The sequence below is a fragment of the Pygoscelis adeliae genome, unplaced genomic scaffold (genome assembly GCF_000699105.1).
Source record: "Pygoscelis adeliae isolate BGI_AS28 unplaced genomic scaffold, ASM69910v1 Scaffold10, whole genome shotgun sequence".
NCBI lineage: Eukaryota > Metazoa > Chordata > Aves > Sphenisciformes > Spheniscidae > Pygoscelis > Pygoscelis adeliae.
The window spans coordinates 2,279,021-2,298,028 of record NW_008824053.1 but is presented as its reverse complement, the minus strand read 5'-3'; the positions used below and the strand labels follow the sequence as shown (position 1 = coordinate 2,298,028).

The 19,008-nt window shown below is 39.0% G+C and overlaps 1 protein-coding gene across 1 annotated transcript in view; it reads right to left on the bottom strand.

Annotated features, from left to right (window-relative positions):
- Nucleotides 1-933: 933 nt before the first annotated feature.
- The window catches only part of LOC103925105 (lipid phosphate phosphatase-related protein type 5), a gene marked incomplete at its 5' end in the record, with an annotated part of 23,489 nt that continues 5,414 nt past the window's right edge, over nucleotides 934-19,008 (bottom strand). Inside the window, 3 exons of the mRNA XM_009333759.1 lie at nucleotides 934-1,775; nucleotides 10,638-10,757; nucleotides 12,426-12,602. Coding sequence (XP_009332034.1) covers nucleotides 1,743-1,775; nucleotides 10,638-10,757; nucleotides 12,426-12,602 — 330 coding nt within the window. The remainder of the gene's footprint in view (nucleotides 1,776-10,637; nucleotides 10,758-12,425; nucleotides 12,603-19,008) is intronic.

The following is a 19,008-nucleotide window of genomic DNA, read 5'->3' as shown; positions in this document are numbered from 1 at the left end:
AAGTAACGTCGTTATAGCTAAGGGCTCTATTCTAGGACTTTTCTCCCCACTGATGTATTTCTTTATTCTCTAATTCTCAGCTTAGCACAAGGACTTCGTGAGATTCGCTCTATCGCACTCAAAGATGACTTGGCCTTGCCCGGTTTGCCAAGCGCTATTTAGGTAGTTGTATTTCAGTGAAAGCAGAGGTTAAAATAAAAAGTAAAAAGCAGGTGCTACCTGGATGACTGTGTGGGAATGCATTAAAATTCATCATAGAAAATACATACCTGATTCTACAGCCTTATATTTCAAACATCTTCTAACAATGATTAATGCACAGGAAATACACTGAATTATGGAAAATTTAAGGCCTAGAATGTTCAACAGCCTGCACTGAACATTACTATTCTCAATGTGTCTACAGCGCTAGCGTTGCATCAGCTGTTGCCAGAGGAAAACTTTCTGGCAGATCTTAAGAGCCTCTTCTCCATCTACAATATTCAGATCCATTTGGTGCTCAATTTTTATAGGACAACTTCACTACGAATAGTCAGCAAGGCTGTCTTTGGAAGGGGAGGCTCAATTTGATTATTCACAGCGATAACAGAGACAGGATAACATTGCCTGATGTTGAAGGAAAATCAATTCGTCAACACCGCACAGACTGACAGAGGATTTTTTTTGCAAGAACATGGCCCTGAAACACAACCGGAGATAGAAAGATTTGTAGAGAGAAAGCGTGCCTCTCCTGGTCACTTAGGCTGAAGAAAATTAATGAAGCCATTTTGTTTTTTCCATGAGTGCTGCAACATGAAAATGGAGAGTAGAAACTCACATGCACTTTTCTCACTAAGCCAGTGACCCTCTTCTTACCTTAGCACCCATTCTCCCAGCATAATATCAGGTTGTACAACAAAGATGAGAAGATGCAGGCTTCCTTGAATAATTTGTTTCAACGATTTATGAGTGGCACGGCTTCCCATCACATATGCTGAGCTACGAATGGAGCCCTTAACGCTTCATGGGATATCATTAGTAATAAAGAATATATCAATGATCAAACTTTCTATATTATTTTCATTTCTTTTAACCTAGATACATATATATCATCCAAGACATCCAAGAACTACAAAACAACAATTCAACTACAATTATGTCAGGAAAATATCCAAATAAATAAACTTTTAATTATGATACAATACTTATTACAGTAAAAATTGGCATTTTTTTTCTCTTCAAAAGCAGAAGCACCAGTCTTACATATAACATACTGTTTGAATGATATCTTACATGGAATACAGCGTAATACAATGTGCAAACAGCATTTTCATACAGAACGTAATATTTGTCTAGTTTTTATACACTGAAATCTCCTCAAATGGAAACAAGTTCATGCTGAATTAAAAATGTAGATTTTAAAAACCAAAGTCAAATCAAAATATGAAGTACTGTTGGAATAGGTACATGAACCATTAAAAACAATGAGAAGCCAAAATAGAGGGTATTGTCAGACAAATATAATTAGTGCTCAGTTCATCCCATTCCATCAAAAAGTAAACAGTTAATATTTTTGCTAGAAAGTAAAGTGACCTTCTAATATTTAAGAATTCTTCAAAATGTTGGTATCATTTTAATGATGTAAAAATCAAGTCAGAAATAGGACTTCTAAAAATTTCTTATTTTTAATACACTGCAATTATCGTGTGTGGGCTGTGAAAAGAGATGAAGTCCAATGGAGTGAATACACATCAGCGTCAACATCATGTGACTTCTGCAAAGGCCGTGATGTGGTTCTACGAGTCAAAGGAAAAACAAACAGATAAAAACCCAGAAACCACACAAATAGACATCAGTCGCCACTGCGAAAACTTCTGCCTCTTGTGCTTTAGGGACAGCCTTATGCTTGGAGACTACTGAAGGATGATGTAAATAAAGCTGGTTTTCACTGCAGTGCTCTCACTCACTCCCATAGCAATTCTTTGTTAACCGCCAAAAGACTGGATATGTAAGTACGCTGAACAAAGTAATTAGGTGCGGTGGTTCTAAAATATTTTCATTTTAGATGGGGTTTTTAAAGTTAAGTAACAATGTGAATAATTGAGTTAGCTGTATTTTTATTGCTACCTTATTCATAATTTAAAGCAAAATTCCTAGAAATTAAAATGACAGTTTCTGACAGATTATAATATTCTATTTCAGTCTTAATACAATTTTAATGTTACCTTTTTTTTCTAGATTAATTGCTCCCCATGAGCTCGATGGCACAGAATCAAGCAGCGAAATGCTACAACAAAATGGCATTCAGCAGTTGAGAACTCATATTCAAAATTTCTTTTTCAGAATCACTACAGTGTCCTCTTCATTTGCAACGTTATTCTCCTCTTTCCTTCCACAGGACGATTCTTACGAAGACATGTATCGGAACATGAATATACTACATGTGACTCTACGCAGTAAAACCACAGCATCCCAAAGAGCTTTGCTACTTTTTCATGCTCTAACCTAAGCAAGTGCCTCTGCAAACATTTGGTAGGTGAACACTCAACTGCACAGTGATGTGCAGGACCCAAAGGAACGGTACGTTCCCTTTAGGCACACAGTACCCTTGACTGCCACCAGTTTTTATAAAACATGCAATGTGTAAAATTAATAAAGGGAATCTTGATGTTAAGCCATGTGTTTGTTCCCCAGCACAAAAAAGCACAGAGGGAAATAATACCATGCAAAGCACTGCAGATTTCTCTTGTCACCTCCCCTCCTGGAGCAGACCAAAGTCAGAAGAGAGGAGGTGTAAGCTGAAGAGGAGGGGGATGTAGATAACTCATGGAGAGTGCGATAGATCTCCCTTTTTTTTTGCTTAAGGGAAGCTGTTCTAAATCCTTCAGAAAATCCCTTATCACGCACCATAGAAAGGGCTGGAGAGAAACGGTGGCCACCACACAAGTTTGTATTTCTCAGTTCTTCTTTAAACCGTCTGGATATTTGTCTATCAGTCCGTGCGGGGGGAGGCAGGCAGGCATCTTTGATTTTCACATTACAGAAAGGAATTTAGAAGTACCCTGAGTAGGAGCACAGGAGAGCTGCCTCTTATTCCCCCCTCTCCAAACAAGGCTGGCAGCTTTGGTCCCTCTCTCGCTGTGCCGTAACTGTACTGTGTCCAGGAGAAGGAGGAGCTCTCTTCCCCCTCCCCTATAACATGCATTTTAGCTCTAGCAATGGTCTTGCTGTATTTTATGACAGCTTTCATAAGAGAACACCACCAAACAGTAAGCATCTATGTACATTCTTCTCCAAAATAGAATGAATACATTTTAAAGAAATAACAATTATTAAACCATAGCCAGCAGATTTTTTAAAAAGCATTAGGAAAAAAAAGAATCGGTGTGCAACTTTCTGTGAAAATGTTTTCAGTAAACAATATTAGCAAATGTCATTGTTTCCAGATTTTGATTCTGCAGAAGAAAAGCAAAATTAGATCTCCTAATTGGAAAACAAAGCATTAACATTTTGAAGCATTTTAGTTGGCTGGCCATCTTGTGCTTTGAGTACAGGAAAGACGATACACTGGGCAACCTCAATGACTCTGGAGTTGCCGTGCAGCTATTACGACATTTTCTTCACAGTATTTACTTTATTTTTCCTTATTTAGACCTGAAGATTATCCTGTCAACTTAAACTAGCACCAGTCTAAAATTCTTCACTCTGTTGATAAGTGAGATGGTTTAAAAATGAGGAATTAAAGGAAAAAGAATTCCTCGTTATTTATTCTAATCAATTCTTTCAAGTCCTGCTACGTGCTATCCCCTTCTCTAAGCGACACACATTTGCCTGTGAGGCAGAGAACCAAATGCTCTTTCATGTGGCATTAATTCAGGACTGGATAACTATTACTTAGGAAAAGGGAATGTGGCTCACACTCCTGCCAGCTACACTTCCAAAATGAGCAGGTCACCATCCTTGGAAGGACGTGCAGAGCATGGGATATAATAACACAGAAGAAAATCCCCCTTCCTCAATAAACCCTCAGAGAGAACTGCTAAGCTACCCATCGCTGAGCTATTGATTTGGACCCTAGCAAAGACTTGTCAATTCGTTTCCAATGGACTCAGCAGGATGATGCCTAACTAGGTCAAAATTAATCACTCGCTGATGGCAAGAATCACTGATACAGATTCATGCAACTGCCTAGGTATTCACGCTTTTTCATATGTTATCGTCTCAGGCAAAACTACGAATAAGCCTTGCTGAGACTTTACAGAAAAAAATAAACAAACAGCATCCCTCTTGAATAACTGCATTTCAACTCGCTTACTATGCTCTTTTACTTCTGCTTAGATTTACTGTTATAAAAGTTCAGTGAGAGATACTAACCACTGTCAGCAAACAGATTCACACAGATGCAGGAGACAAGCAAAAAAACCATGCACAATTCTCCAGCCCCATGGGAAATGATGTTCCCTACAGTACTCAAAAGAATTAGAATATGCTGAGGGTCTGCTCAACGGCAGCAGTTTCACAGACAGGCATGCCAGTTTTTGTATTATTGATTCTAAATTGACAGTATCAGCTTGGTGTCAGCACCACGTGAACAAGGCATGCTTCACAACCACGCTCTCACACCACCAACAGAAAAATGAAAGCTAAAGGCTAAGCCTTGAGTGCAGGTTTCTGGGGGGAAACGATCCATACCTGTATATCTTCTGTTAAGATTTTAATTAATTTCTGTTTATAAGCAATTCTATGTTAAAGCATTGAAAAAAATCCATGACAACTTTTCTGTGGTTTGCAGTTTTCATTATATATATGAAATATTTTTACCCAAAATATTTTTGTTCTCCTCTCATCAATACAGTTAGAAATATTAAAAAATAGTCATCATCCTAAAAAAGATTTTTCCATTTTTGAAAACAGGAATTTGAAAAATTGTCTGTAGTCCTTCACACAGTGGAGTTTGTTAAAAGAAATAGACAAATACTACTGTAGTAGTTCAGACAAATGATAATTTATCATACAATAATAATAATGTTATCATACAATTCTCTGGGTCAGCAAAGTATATTTTATGCTTTTACTGTACGAATCACGTTTTTAGAGAAAAGAATGAGTTCAAGTGAAATTCTCTATTTAAAACATTGCAGACCTGCACAGAACGCTGCCGCCACACCACATCTGCGTTTGCTTCAATTCCACACACAAACACTCACGTGCGCTCTTGCACACATACATTTATTGCCTTATATGAAGATGTTCAAAACGATCCATTCCTGATATCCAGGAGAAGAACCTAATGGCGTGTGCTTTGAGGGAGTTTCGTTGCAAAGGATCTTCTTGACTGTTACTAATACCTTGATTCTGTAACACCTACAATACGTACACATTTGAGGAGGTCACACTGAATATATTGTTCCACTTCCTATGTTTAAGTATTATTTTATTTGAATGTTAGATGTGGTGATCACACTTTGCATTCAGACAGAAATAATTCTTGTGCAATCCCCCAGAAGTAGATTTAAGCAGAAGAGTAGGACGTGAATGCAAATTCAAATGCTTGACATTGAAACAAAATTGCGTATGGTCTTTTATGAGCTGCCTCTCCTGGGTATGTGTTTCTGAGTGCAAAACAATGTTGTATTATATCTCCTTTAACATACTGCATTATCAAGAGAGAACCATTATGACAACAGAAATCTGAAAACCTGCCTATAAGCTAATGTAAGCACGTGGACTCTAGTCGAGCCATCCTGGAGATACACACACGTACTAAAACACTGTATGGATACCTATGTACACTTTTGGACATCAAGCGCAACAGTATTTGGATGCTTCTCAACTAAAATATTTTGAAGCAACAGAAATAGACATAAACCCTCTCCCCCATTTGCCCATAGTATGAGGAGCTGAAACATCTTTGCATTTTGCGTTTAGCCTGTGAGCTCAGTGATAGGCGATCAGTCTCCCTGGAGAGCCCCAGGGACCAGACCAGATCCCCTAGGCCACGCTGTGTGTACCCAAGTGCACATACCAACAAAAGACTTCTTACTACCAAAATGCTTAAAGACCAAGGAAAAAGCAGTAACACTGAGAATTAAAATTAAAAATACCCTTTTCTGACACTGCAAAGAAGCTGTTCTATGTCTCGTGAATAATCAAGACGGAGTAAATAGAAAAAACATTATACATTAAAAACAGAAGGGGAAAGCTTCCCCAGTCTTAAAAACCTATCAGAATTCATTGCAATATCTATACTTACTATTGTTAAAATGTTTTATCACCACCATTACCTTTGGCACATACACAAGAGAACAAGAATTATAGTGTCAAACTCAACAAGATTTTCGAGACAATTAACCCTGATAGTCACTAGCAATTGGTATGATAGGCAACAAGAATGTCACATACTGTTAGAGGAATTCCAAATACTTATCACCATTAAAACTTAGAAATGGCTGTGTCAGAGACAAAGAGTCGGGGGAGAGGAGAGAGAGCCTAAACTATCTGTTTCTAGTTCACAGTCGTGCTGGAGAGTCAGTCCTATGGGTGGAGTATAAGAAACCTCATTGTAACAAGGAACGGTGACTGTGTTTGGGAACATGGTTTGGTCATTGCTGACAGAAGTAGCACTATGAAGGAATGCCAAGCATAGAATCATAGAATAGTTTGGGTTGGAAGGGACCTCTAAAGGTCATCTAGTCCAACCCCCCCGCCGTGGGCAGGGACATCTTCAACTAGAGCAGGTTGCTCAGAGCCCCGTCCAACCTGACCTGGAATGTTTCCAGGGATGGGGCATCCACCACCTCTCTGGGCAACCTGTGCCAGCAGAGACTTTGGGGATGAATGCAGCTTAGCTGTCAAACAGAGCACTGCAAAGAACCCACTGTGCAAATAAGTAATATTGAACAGCTACAGAAAGCACTGATGATCAGACACGGTGATCAACTCATCCCACAGGAGATGAACCATAGTGCCTCTCCTAACCCAACACTTCTTTCTAAAACCTCTTACCTCAGTATTCTATCTATTACCTCAACTAGTCCTAAAATGCTCCATGTTCCCTTTGTATTTGATTTTTTCAAGGCTAGAATACTTATTTTTTTAAAAAAAAAAAAAGGCTACGAGAGTCAGCAGCTACTACAAGACGTGTCCGAGCCCTCTGTAAGCCCTGCCCAATTTCAAGTGACTTTAGCATGAAATAATGTCAGTCTTCCCTGAAACAGAAAACAGAAGAAATAGCTTGTGACTGCACTGGATGAAGCTGAACTTTAAACTCTTCCAGGTACCACCCAGAATACCCCTATTTCCCAGTAACTCTCATAAAAGGAGCGTCTAACCTTGACTGTGGTAGGAAGAGAGCCTCCTCTCTGTAGGAGAGTGCCAGCTAACTGAAACATGAATTGTCTTGCAAGAGATGAAGAAGGTCAGAGACAGGAGAGAAAAAGGAGCAGATGGGTGAGTGATGAGGTTTCTTGGCTTTCATTCTTTTCATTAATTCTGAGGATGAATGTAGTTAAGGTGAAAGCAATATAAGTCTGCACTGCTGAGCCAGCCCTGGCAAGGATTCTTCAAGGAGACACTCTGCAGCTACAGCTTATTTGAGTGCATGAGAAGTGGGTACCTGTGCAGAACAGCTTAATCATCTGCATGCACCACAATTAAACAGAAGTGTCATGCAAACGGTGATCTACTCTTGTCATTCACCAGCAGCAGCTCAATTTAGAGTATTACAAGTACACATATTCCTGTTTAAGTACACTTCAAATGTAGCTCTTGACCTCCACCAGAGCATCCGCAGTGGCAGAAAGCATGCCAAGCATGCCAAGAGCATTCGGGAAAGAGCACTGGAATAGCAAGTAGCAGATCTGGAAACACAAAAATAAGGTGCTTCCAGGTCGGTGTGATGCACCATGTGCTTATTCATTTACGGGTGAATTCATAACAAAATTGCAGTAAGTGAGGTCCCATCTGGTAGGCATTTCTAATGAAGTCGTTCTTTAAGACAGCATCTTTGAATTGCTCGCTCCCAGATGCCCATACAGTTATTATTTTTAAATACCGATAACAGAGTTGCATTGCTTCGTGCTAGCACTGCCTTAGCCCATGATAACTTCAGTCAGTCAGGATTTGTGCTACTCTTAGTAGCTAATTTCTGACAGTAAGCTATCTTTAATACTGGCACAGGAGCTTGCAGACTGAGAATAAGGAAAAACAGATGTAAAATAAGCCAAATGTAAATGTATGTGCATTCAGAATATGGAACTGGAACAGCCCTAACTGAAATGTAGTGAAAAGCGCCTTTGCCTATTTTATCCATGTGCAAGTTAAGTAGCACACAAATTATTTAGCACCCCTCTCTCTCCAGAGGAGAACAAAGGATGTAAAATAAGAAGGGAGTTAAAAAGCAAGGACTAAGTTAATAATTCTTGTAGTGATGGTAGTTAATTGAGACAGCTCAATTTAGACCTTAGTTCCATGTAAGTACTATTCTTAGTGCCTTTTATTTAACAGGATCTGGCTTCTACCTAAAACTTTTGACTAAACATTAAATAAAAAGAAAAAATCCACAAAAACTCAACACCTAAAGCACTCACGTGTAAGTAACTTTTTCATCAATTATTTGCTAATTCAAATTTAAACTTTCTGAGAGTGGAAACAGAAGAAAGCATTTCCCAACAAATAGCAAAGTCTCCACATTATCATCCTCCCATCTCATCCTCTCTGTCTGGAAAGGAGAAAGGCTTTGCAGCACAGACAAAGATGAACCCATACACTGAGATCTCACCAAGTGTAACACCCTGCGGACAGTCCCCAATTTAATTATCTAGGGAGAAGTTCCATGACAGCAAACAGCTACCCTCTACTGCCATAGGAATACGGGTTCAGAAGGAAGGAAGCTCATTCATATAACAGAGTCCTGGGCAGTTCACAAATGGTAGAGGTCATCCTCAAGCAGAGCAAACATTATTCCTGCCACCACCCTTCTACACTCTCCCATAGCTTTCCCCACAACATCGCAACCTTGCCTAGGCCACATCTCAGGAAAAGAACATTGTTCGTCATGAGTGGGAGGGTGTCAAATCAGGTAGAAACACTAAGTTAACATGGTCTTTATCCCCAGGAAAAAAAAAAAAAAATTCAACAGCCAGAGAATATACATTTATTACCTATGATGGCTTTTGAGCCGCAGAAATAGCTTCTATTGCAGGAAAGCTTAGCACGTAAATAAGACATGCTCTTATTAATGTGGTATGTCCTTGGCCAAGTGACATCTTATTTTGTTTTGACATTTTACAGAAAGTTTACTGAATGGATTATTTTGAAGATACACGTTCATCATCTAAATGCTTGTTCAAGCAAATGAGACTCTGACCTCCTTATGACAAGATATCAGCAGAAGTAGCTTAGACATATTTGGTTCAAAAAGGCATGTTAGATCATTCTGAAAAGAAATCTTCTTTCCCTTCAAGGAAAGAAATAACAAACCCAGGGGTAGCAGCAATTCTTACTAAAGGACAAATTCCACCACTTCCAAGTAACTAAGACAGACCGGGAAGTGGTTAAAAACATTTCCTCTTTTGTTTCATATGAAAAAATATCAGGAGTAATTTGGATTTAAAAGAATGCCATAGAAACATACTTTGTTGCCCTACCAAGTGTAGAATTGTTTACTATCTTCAAACATGGGCAGAACACATGAGATTTTAATAAATAATGACAGATACAGTCATTAGAAAAAGTAGAATTGCTTTCAAACTTTGCATTAGTAGTTCAAACTTTCCCCCTGGTAAAAACGCCTACAATGTTTTCTTTATTTGGTTATGCTATCTATTTCAATGCTTGTTTGCTCATAAAATTGTTCAGACATAGTCTTACCTAACACTTACATAGTACATCATCATCTTCAAAAAACCCAGATTTTTATTACAGGAAACTAAACGAAATTTTAAACACATCGCGATACTTACTCATGCAAAAAGTCTTGGCTAGACTATCACTAGCATGTCCCAGTCCAAAATCCCATTTGCTTTGGCAAAAGATCATGGCTTTTGTGCAGTTACTCTATAACCCATGTTACTCTCTATTATTATCACATTCATTAAGTTGTTTGCCCTGCTAGCGCAGATGTCAAATCCCCAGCGTTTCCAAGCGGGTGCCCTGTCCTGGAGCTAGCACGTGCCTGATGATGAGCCCCACAGCTGATCCAGAAGGGGCTGCATCCCATGTTCTACACTAGCCTGGGGACATACCCCGAAGAAATAGGATAAATGCCACTTGTACCTGAATTGCATAACCCCTTGGCCTCAGGGGTTAGATTTTCTTTGTAAACACTTCAAGCTCTGTGGACTCTCAGCCAAAGCGTTAATCAAACTTACTTGAGGAACACAAGGAAAGAGGGCCGCCGATCTACTCAGCCTGACTCCATGGACTTAGCAGTGGCTACAGCAGTAAACTGGAGTGATATGTAGCAATTGTTCTTGGAGGTGACATGAAGAGTCTCCCAAGGAGTGTCTCTGAATTAATTCTTCCCTTCTTTCTCTGTCACTGCCATGTCTCTTTACTTTATATCTGACTACCTTGGCACCCTTGTCAATATAGTTTGGGATCATCCTTCCAGGAAAGTTATATTTTATTTAATTGTTTTTTAAAAAGTCAGACATTACCTTTTCTAAAGGGCTTTCTACTCGGGGTATGCTGATCATGGGCATCTGGGCCAGATTATCCATATGAGAATGTTCATGTTCTGGCTGACGTCCTCTGAAGTTATTTACCACACAAACAACCTAGAAGGGATTAGAAGATAAACAGAATAGCTAAGGTACAACTCATTTTTTTTGAGCTTTGATCTAACATCCATAATTAGGCAGAACTGACACCAGTTTTGGTCACAGCTTACAGCAGAAACACAGAAATGTGAAGTTCATGTTTTACAGAAAATCCTTAATTAATATTTCAAGACAAAAGACTTTCAACCAATTTATTGTTACATTCATCATCTGAGAACCAGAAAACCCTCTTATCTAAAAGCCAATCCATTACCAAAGCTAAATAATAGAATACCAGTTATTAGCAATGTCATGAATAGATGTCCAGAGCACGTGCAGCAGAATATGGCAATAACCTTACAATCCTGTGAAGGGCCAGTACCATCTAAGTTTTGACCAGCAAAGACTTTCTCAAATGGAGAGTGAGAAAGGGAGAATAAGAGGGAAAGGATCATCCCCAAGTTTGAACTAAACTCTAAACCTGCTCAGGGCAGCAGTGACTCTCACACGGGAATTTAGGAATGTGATATACACCAGTTTGTTAGTGATTCTACTAATTCAGACACTCAGCCGAGCAGCAATGTTTGCCCACCAGATTTTCTCCAAAACACAACTAAATTTGATGCCATGCTACTCAAAGGAGTTTATGCAATATACATCACAAAATACAAGAAAAAATGTTGGGACAGATTTCTTTTGTATTCTGTTGTCTTTTACGACTTTAGGGGCACAAACAGAATGGGAAAACTTCTTAAAAATGAACAACCAAATATAACTCCCGGACACCTTGTGTGGAAGGGAATGTTTGGAAGTGCGAGCAATGTTTTAAAGAAGACCTAAAGCCACCCTCACATTTCTCAGAGGAGTGAAAACACCCACCTCAGCCATCCCTGTGCGAGCTCTCAGCCAAGCCAAGTCTTCAGATCCAAGATCTTGAGATCAAGACCTTGAGATCCAAGAATCAAGCTCAAAAGTGTTTTCACGGGGAAAAAATTCAAAGGTGTATTTAGTACTACTACAAGCTGCCAGGCAGACAAACTTGCAGGCAGTAAAGAGCAGTGACTATTCTATGCCATAGTCTTGCACTGAAGTTATCGGTGAAGGTGATTAATAGATTAGCGGCACCTTTCTGACACAGACTCTAGTCATTGTGAACTGTGACTAACGGTCTGGTTTTGGAACACAGTTCCAGAAAAGGAAAAGGCTAAACAAGGATTTTTTTGATACAGAAAAACATCAAATTTCAATGTAAACCTGAATTAGCATGAAAGAGACTCAGTAGGGCTACTTCAAAGCCAGAAAAGAAATGCTACTTATTCTCCAATCAGTGTTAGGTATCACTAAACTGAATTTAATACTTTATACATGAAATCATAACTAGATGTTATGCTGAAGGATATACACTTGCTTAAAGTGGCGCTTGATGCAAAAATTATTGGTTGAAATGCTACAATCTGGTTTATAAGGAAGTCAAAAGACATAATTTGATCAGTCCTTTCTTGACTTCACATTTCTGAGTGTATGTAAATATAACTAAGGAAACTGATAATTAATTAAAAACAAAAATTAGAAACACCTCTTTTGTCATTTAGTTGTCTGAAAAGTCAAGACTACCAATATTTTTTTAAGAGATACAAAGTTATACACTGATTTTTTCAAACAGAAGTGACACAGATAGACACTTACCAAAAATACTGCTATAGATATTCCGATTATAAATCCTGCTATTACATCTGACCAGTGATTTCGATACTCTGCTACTCTGTTGATTCCAGTAAGGAAAGCCAAGCACATTAAGCCCAAACACAGAACAGGTTTTGCAAGCCTTGTTCCTCTGGCTTTTACTGTGTTGGTGATATACATCTGAAAATTAGAAAGGAAGACAGTGTAAGACTGATGGATATCTCCCACTAATTCATGAATAAAATCTCTACGTTTTCTTTGAATAGACTATGTGTATTTGGCTTTTTTTTTTTTTTTTGGTAAAGAAACAAGAAAGTAGAGCGCTAAATAAAGTCATCACACCCTTTTCCTAGGGATACAGAAAATGAACTGGACCATATAGCAAAATTACATTTTATGTGAACCTGAAAAGCCCCCAAAAGAACAAGTTAGACAATCCTATCCTATTACTCCCAATCTATGTATTTATTTATGCAGAAAGGTAAAGAGACTGATTTTTCACTGCACAGTGTTGACAATAATAGAAAAAGATCTTTACCCTAAAAGGGGCTACATCAAGGGCTTGTTTTTATTAGCAAATGCCTTTCTTCCTCATACACAACTTCTTCATGCGATTAAGTAGAGATTTGTCAAAAAGCAGTGAAAGTTGAACTAAATGCCAGCATCTACTTTTATAAATAATGTGTAATAGTTTCAACCAGTGCTGAACCAATACACCCCTGTACTTCACAGATGGTGACTGAGGATGTTTAGTACCAATCCCCCGCAGCACACAATCCAATCTAAATGCAGAAACTTTCATGCATCAAACTCGGAGAAATCAATCCGCCCTGCTTGCAGTCTAACTCTCCCTGTGCAATACTACTGAATTAAAAGCACTGCTTGATGACAGAGCAGCTCTTCTGCCCTAAGGGTGTATTAGTGACTATTAGGTTTAAGCCAGCACTTTCCAAGCTCTCATGGGCCAGTGGAAGAAATTAATACCAAATCTTTGAATTTCCATTCTCTTGAATCTTGGCATTAAGGCTGCTTGAAAGTTCCTCCCTGAAAAATTATACTTCAACTAACAAGATTTTTGAGAAAGAAGTATTTACTTTCTGCAGATGTTGTTTCTGCAATTAAACCATTGAAATCCCTAAAACCTTCACATTCAGACGGAGTTGAAGTTTTAGATTGAAGAATGCAAGTATTTTCTACGGAGTTTCACTAGAGACTCCAAGTGTGTAATACCACCACTTTGAACTGCAAAGGGAAACGGATGACTCTGCGTTGAAGAACCAGTACCTTTTTGGCCAACAAATGGGCAGTCCTTTGTTTTTTTGGTAGTGTCTGAAACTTCAGCTGAATTCACTGGGTAATCAGTTATGAAGTGCTGCAATGATCCAGTCAAGAAGTAGTTTAGGAAGCATTAGTTACAGTAATGATAAATTAAGTGAAGGAAGTAGCAGTCAGAGCTTGTCTGAAAAGAGCAACATCTGACAGTAATTTTGTTCGAAACACTAGAGAAAGATCCATGGCTTAGAGGATGAATCAAAGCTTAAGCTTAAAATCACAGCAGAAGTACCTCTTCAGTGTACCTTACGTGATGAACAGCAAACTAGTAGCAAGCCTTCAACTAATGCAGACAGAGCAAAGGTTTGAAAAAAAGAGTTTTGGGGTGTATCTCCAAACCACATTTCTCCTCTCTTCTTCCTAGACCATTTCAGAAATAGCGTTTCTCCCTTTGCTGACTATCCTTTTATCTTAGCTCCTTATATTTTTTGCAGGCTCTCTTCAGTGAGATACTCTTACTGTGTGGAATGCTGATAAGACAACTGCAACTTTTATTTCCAGCTTTTTAGCCCCACTGGTTTTCTTCAAGCTACAGACAGAGCAGTGCATGCTGAATTACTCAGCAACCCTCTACCTTAGTGAGTCTCATTGTACTCTGGATACTGCCACCGTTATCCACAATCACGCTACATGTTAGAACACCTGGTGCTAGGGAAAATATCCTAATATTTTGAATACGCAGCAAGATCACCCAATTTCAAATACAGCTTGGGTGAAGTTGGCACGGGGAAGTCGGCAGGAAGCTATCCTGCATTTAATTCTGTATTGTGGCATATTAAATCAGAATGACTACTGAGAAGGAAAAATCTGCGCAGCTTGTTTAAGGCAGGTCTCGGTGCTATATTTCCGTTATCTATAACACCTGGTCATCGCCCAAGAAGATGATCTCAATTTTTATGAAGTCAAAACACATTATAATACAAATAGTTGATTCTGCAGTACTTCAGTCAAACTTCAACATTTTTAATACAAAGCTAAACTGAAAAGTGCTCTGCAGAAAATTCTCAGAATCTTTTTACAACCAAGCACGTCCTTCAAATCCCTGCTCAGACAAAGCACTGAGTGAGCAGAAACAACTGCAGACTCATGCTTGTGCCTCACATGAGTAACAAAGACCTCCATTTGCCGAGTCCCTTCCTATATGTGCAGTCAAGATTGTCACGCCCAGTCCATTATTCAAAATAACCTGAGAGTTCTGCCAGTATAGGTGCCATTTCCATCTTTTCTTTAAAGAACAGACACCACTGATGTTGAGAATAGTATTATATTAAAATATTATTAAAGAATTAATAGAAACAGGGTAAACTTTTCCTGAAACAGTGTAGCGAAGAGTCTGTATATTTGCAAAACTCTATGTAGCAAATGTAGACTCTTCCAAGGCAGGACTCGTAGATGTCCATTTTTAAACTTGACCTCTTACAGCTCTAGTACAATATTTTAACACAGTCAACTCAGTCAAAGATCTGATTTGCACTAAGAATAAAATATAATTAACCAGTTGTTTTCTTCCTGATTCTGGAAGGAAAGCTATAAACGAGCACAGTCAGTAATTGACAAAGAATAAACATCTCAAAAAGATGACAGGATTTTTCTTCTCTTACTTTTCATAAATGTTAAATGCAGTATCAACACAGGAAAATAGTTCAGTGATTTAGAACATTAGTGAGAATGAATGACAATATACATTTTTACATGGCTAAAGATGTTTACTGAACAAGCCCATCTCAGTACCTTTTAAAAACAGAAATTGGGAGAGGAGGAATCTAATTAAAGAAATCTTTTAAATTAGTCAACAGCAAGACCAACAGCAGAGCTTTTGTACATAAGGTCAAAGATTGATACAGTAGTTAGAATTAATTTTGCGGGCTGCACACTCTCCTGCAACATCAGATCAGCGGTGAATCTTCTCTTGAAGAACTTCTGCTATTGCTTTTCCTTTTTCCTGAAATAAGATTTTAGTATGAAAAGATATAAAGGTGATACCAGCAAGTAGACGCTGGCAGAGTCATATAAAGAGGTGGATGTTATCCGATTGTTCTATATACCAATATTTACTAGATTTTCAGGAAAACACAAACATTTGACCTTCAGTCTTAAGGATGCTGGAAGTAAAGTCTTCAGGGAACCTCATAAACTGAAAGAAAAACTTTAATTGAAGTGGTTTCAAAAAATCTGTATTTGAAAGAGTCAGAATCATCACCATCGCCGCCAAAGACAAAGCTACCTGTGAATTTCTGTCATGAGAGAAAGTTCACTTAGGGACATGGTTTAGTGGGCATGGTGGCGTTGGGTTGACGGTTGGACTCGATCTTAGAGGTCTTTTCCAACCTTAATGATTCTATGATTCTATGACTGTCTCAGGTCATGATATAAGGAATACTCATAGTGCTGGCACTTAGCTTGTACTGGGAAAGCTTTCAAAAGTGTCATGTTGCAAGTCTGACTCATGTGAAAGATGTCCTAAATCTAGTGCAAACAAAATCATTCCAAAACATCTAAGAGAAGAACAGGAATTGTATGTCAAGTGCAGGACAAAGTGGCCTGCTGGGCTATGCTGCAAGTCTTCCTAGTCGTCTTCTTTCAGCTATCTTTAGGCTCACCCACACAAACGTCTATGTGCACAAACACACACATAACAAGTCCCAGAGTCCCATTTTAGTTAGAGCGGAGCTAGTCATCAGGCTGGGTGCACCAGCCAGGAGGGAGGTTAATTTTCCTAGCTGATTTCATCAGCCTGGGGCCCAGGGATGCGGGTAGGAAGATCCCCTCTGTGCTCGCTGTTTCAGTCCTCCCTGAAGCAGATGGTCTGGGGGACTGACAAAGAGACAGACCAGTCCATTAGTGGGCAGAGAATGACGACTCACGAAGCAACAAGCAGAAAGAGGAAGGAGTCGCTGTACAGGCACCTATCCCAGGCAGCACTCCAAATATAAGTTATCTCATGTTTTGTTTTGCTTTTATAACGTGCTATCGCTAAAGAAAGAATCTTGAACTATTTAAGTAATATAAGTAATGTTATAGATGTTCCACCCGAGGAATGCGCAACTTTCAATATTCATCATACCTACAAAAAAAAAAAAGAAAAAAAAAGATACTCAGGAATCAAAAAGCTGAAAAAGTAGCGGGCTACAGTGGACGGTAGTCTGTGAAAGGTTCAATGTTTAGTTCGAATCCTGTTTGACAATCTAAAAGCTCTTCAGCTTCCTTGATTAATAATTATTGGGTCAAATTATTTCTAGAGCAAACCACAGTCGTATTCTCAAATCATCTGGGCCTTTCTGCAACTGCCCACTGAAGATTTTTTTAGTGCTTTTGAAGCCTCCTCCAGCTTTTTCCATAGGTTTTGCAGTAATTATTGATGACCCTAGACAAAAATTGGCTTTAAAAGTCAGGGGTCTGGGTTGGCAAAAGGAAGAGAAAGCTCTAGAAATGCTGGACCTTACTATTAAGTGTCCCACTAGGAGCTCCCCACAGTTGTAACTCTAAACAACTGGAGAAGGAAAGAGGTATCCTTCAATGTACCAGGACTGTAAGATACACCCAAATATTAATTAAAGTTGATTCAGTCTACAGAGGTCATTATCTTGAGCAATTGCATTGTAATGAAGAACTGACCGACAAGAAATATCTAGAGGTCTTTAGATAAATCCCTAGATCAAATTGTAATGTTATTTTACTATCCAGCCTGAAAGTAACTAATACACCCAATATATGAAGCTCATGATACATGCTGTACAATCAGTATGAAGGGATACTTTTACTTGCTGCACCAGACACTGAAAAGAAATTCCCCTTTCCTAACACTGCCTCTGAAAAGCAGCCAAAAGAATCCTTTAATTCTTCAATTTCCTAACAAAAAATGGACAACAAAGCCAACTCAATAAGGTGGCTCTGCTACTGCTTTTCCTCCTGAACACTCCCTAAAGCCTATCAAAGAGAGGCCTGTCACATCTCCACCAGCTGCTCATTGAGCAGGAGCCAAACAGGCACTTCAAGATGAAGGAGAGGTGAGACGAGGCCTACGCCTAAAGTCTGGATCAAGGAGTGACACTGAGCAGAATGCCACCATGTTGCCAGCACTGTGACCCAGACCGCCTTGCTGTCTTTTCTCAGTGACTTATAAACACAGTAAACAGAGAAGACGATTCAGCAGAACGCCAGGAGCAAGAAACTTGCAGAAAAGATCATCACGGGCCCAACAAAAGCTCTGCAGAGAGGAAAAAATTGTCAGCTTTACCTGCTAGCCCTGCTTGAGGTCGTAGTTGAGGCCAAGGGTTCACAGTACAAAGCAACAAAAGCAGCCTATAGACCTAAGGCCTATGTCAATTATCAAGACATTAAACCTACTCCTCTAACATTACAAATCTAAAGCAAGTCTGAAATGTATGCGGTAACACCAAGTCCAAACACTACCCTACAGACAGGTTGGCTGCCAGCTGCTCTTGTCCAATGCAATGAGAATAAAACAACGAAAAAGCAAAATTTTTATAGAATGAATTAAAATTTGTCTTAAAGTACAACTAGCAATGACCAATCCCCTAGGTCTGCAGCACCAAAGGACAACTGTTAGTCACAAGCCTCATCTTTAAATCCATGGGAATAGACTGACTAAATCTTCCTATATCCCTTCAAAATCCTACCAAAAAAAAGACTCATGACTTCTCGTTTCTGTGTCTCAATTGTGGAAAAAGCCAAGTATGTACACACTTGGCTGCTTCAAAATACACCTCTAATCGTCCAGGCTGCGTCAGCTTACGCATATCAAAATGTGGCTTATACAATTATATTCTATTTAATAAGCTTGCAGTGTTTGCCTTAATACCTATGTTAGCAGATGTTCCAGCTGCGAAAGGGTAAATTGCAATGCTGGTAAGAAGCAAAAGCGGATGCAGTCAACTTAGTAACCCAACTCAAGTGAAAAACAAACAAACCAAAGATCTAAGACAAGTTGAGCAGACACCTAAGGAGAAATCCAGGTAGCAGCCAGCTTGGTTAGAGATTTTGGAATAGATTTACAGGAGTTCATTTTGAAGACTCTGGTACACTGGGAAAAATAAACCTAAAAGTCTGAAGAAGACAGGTAGTGCATCCTCGAAAGTGTCTGTGTTTGGAGCAGGGTAGAGAAAACGCCTAACCATAGTGCTGCCATTCAACATTTCCACTGCTAAGTATTTCTTGATAGGTAGTGAGAGGAAGCAATGGAGGCAAACATTACAGAGAGGTCTAAATATTAGCAATACAACTGTTTCACAAA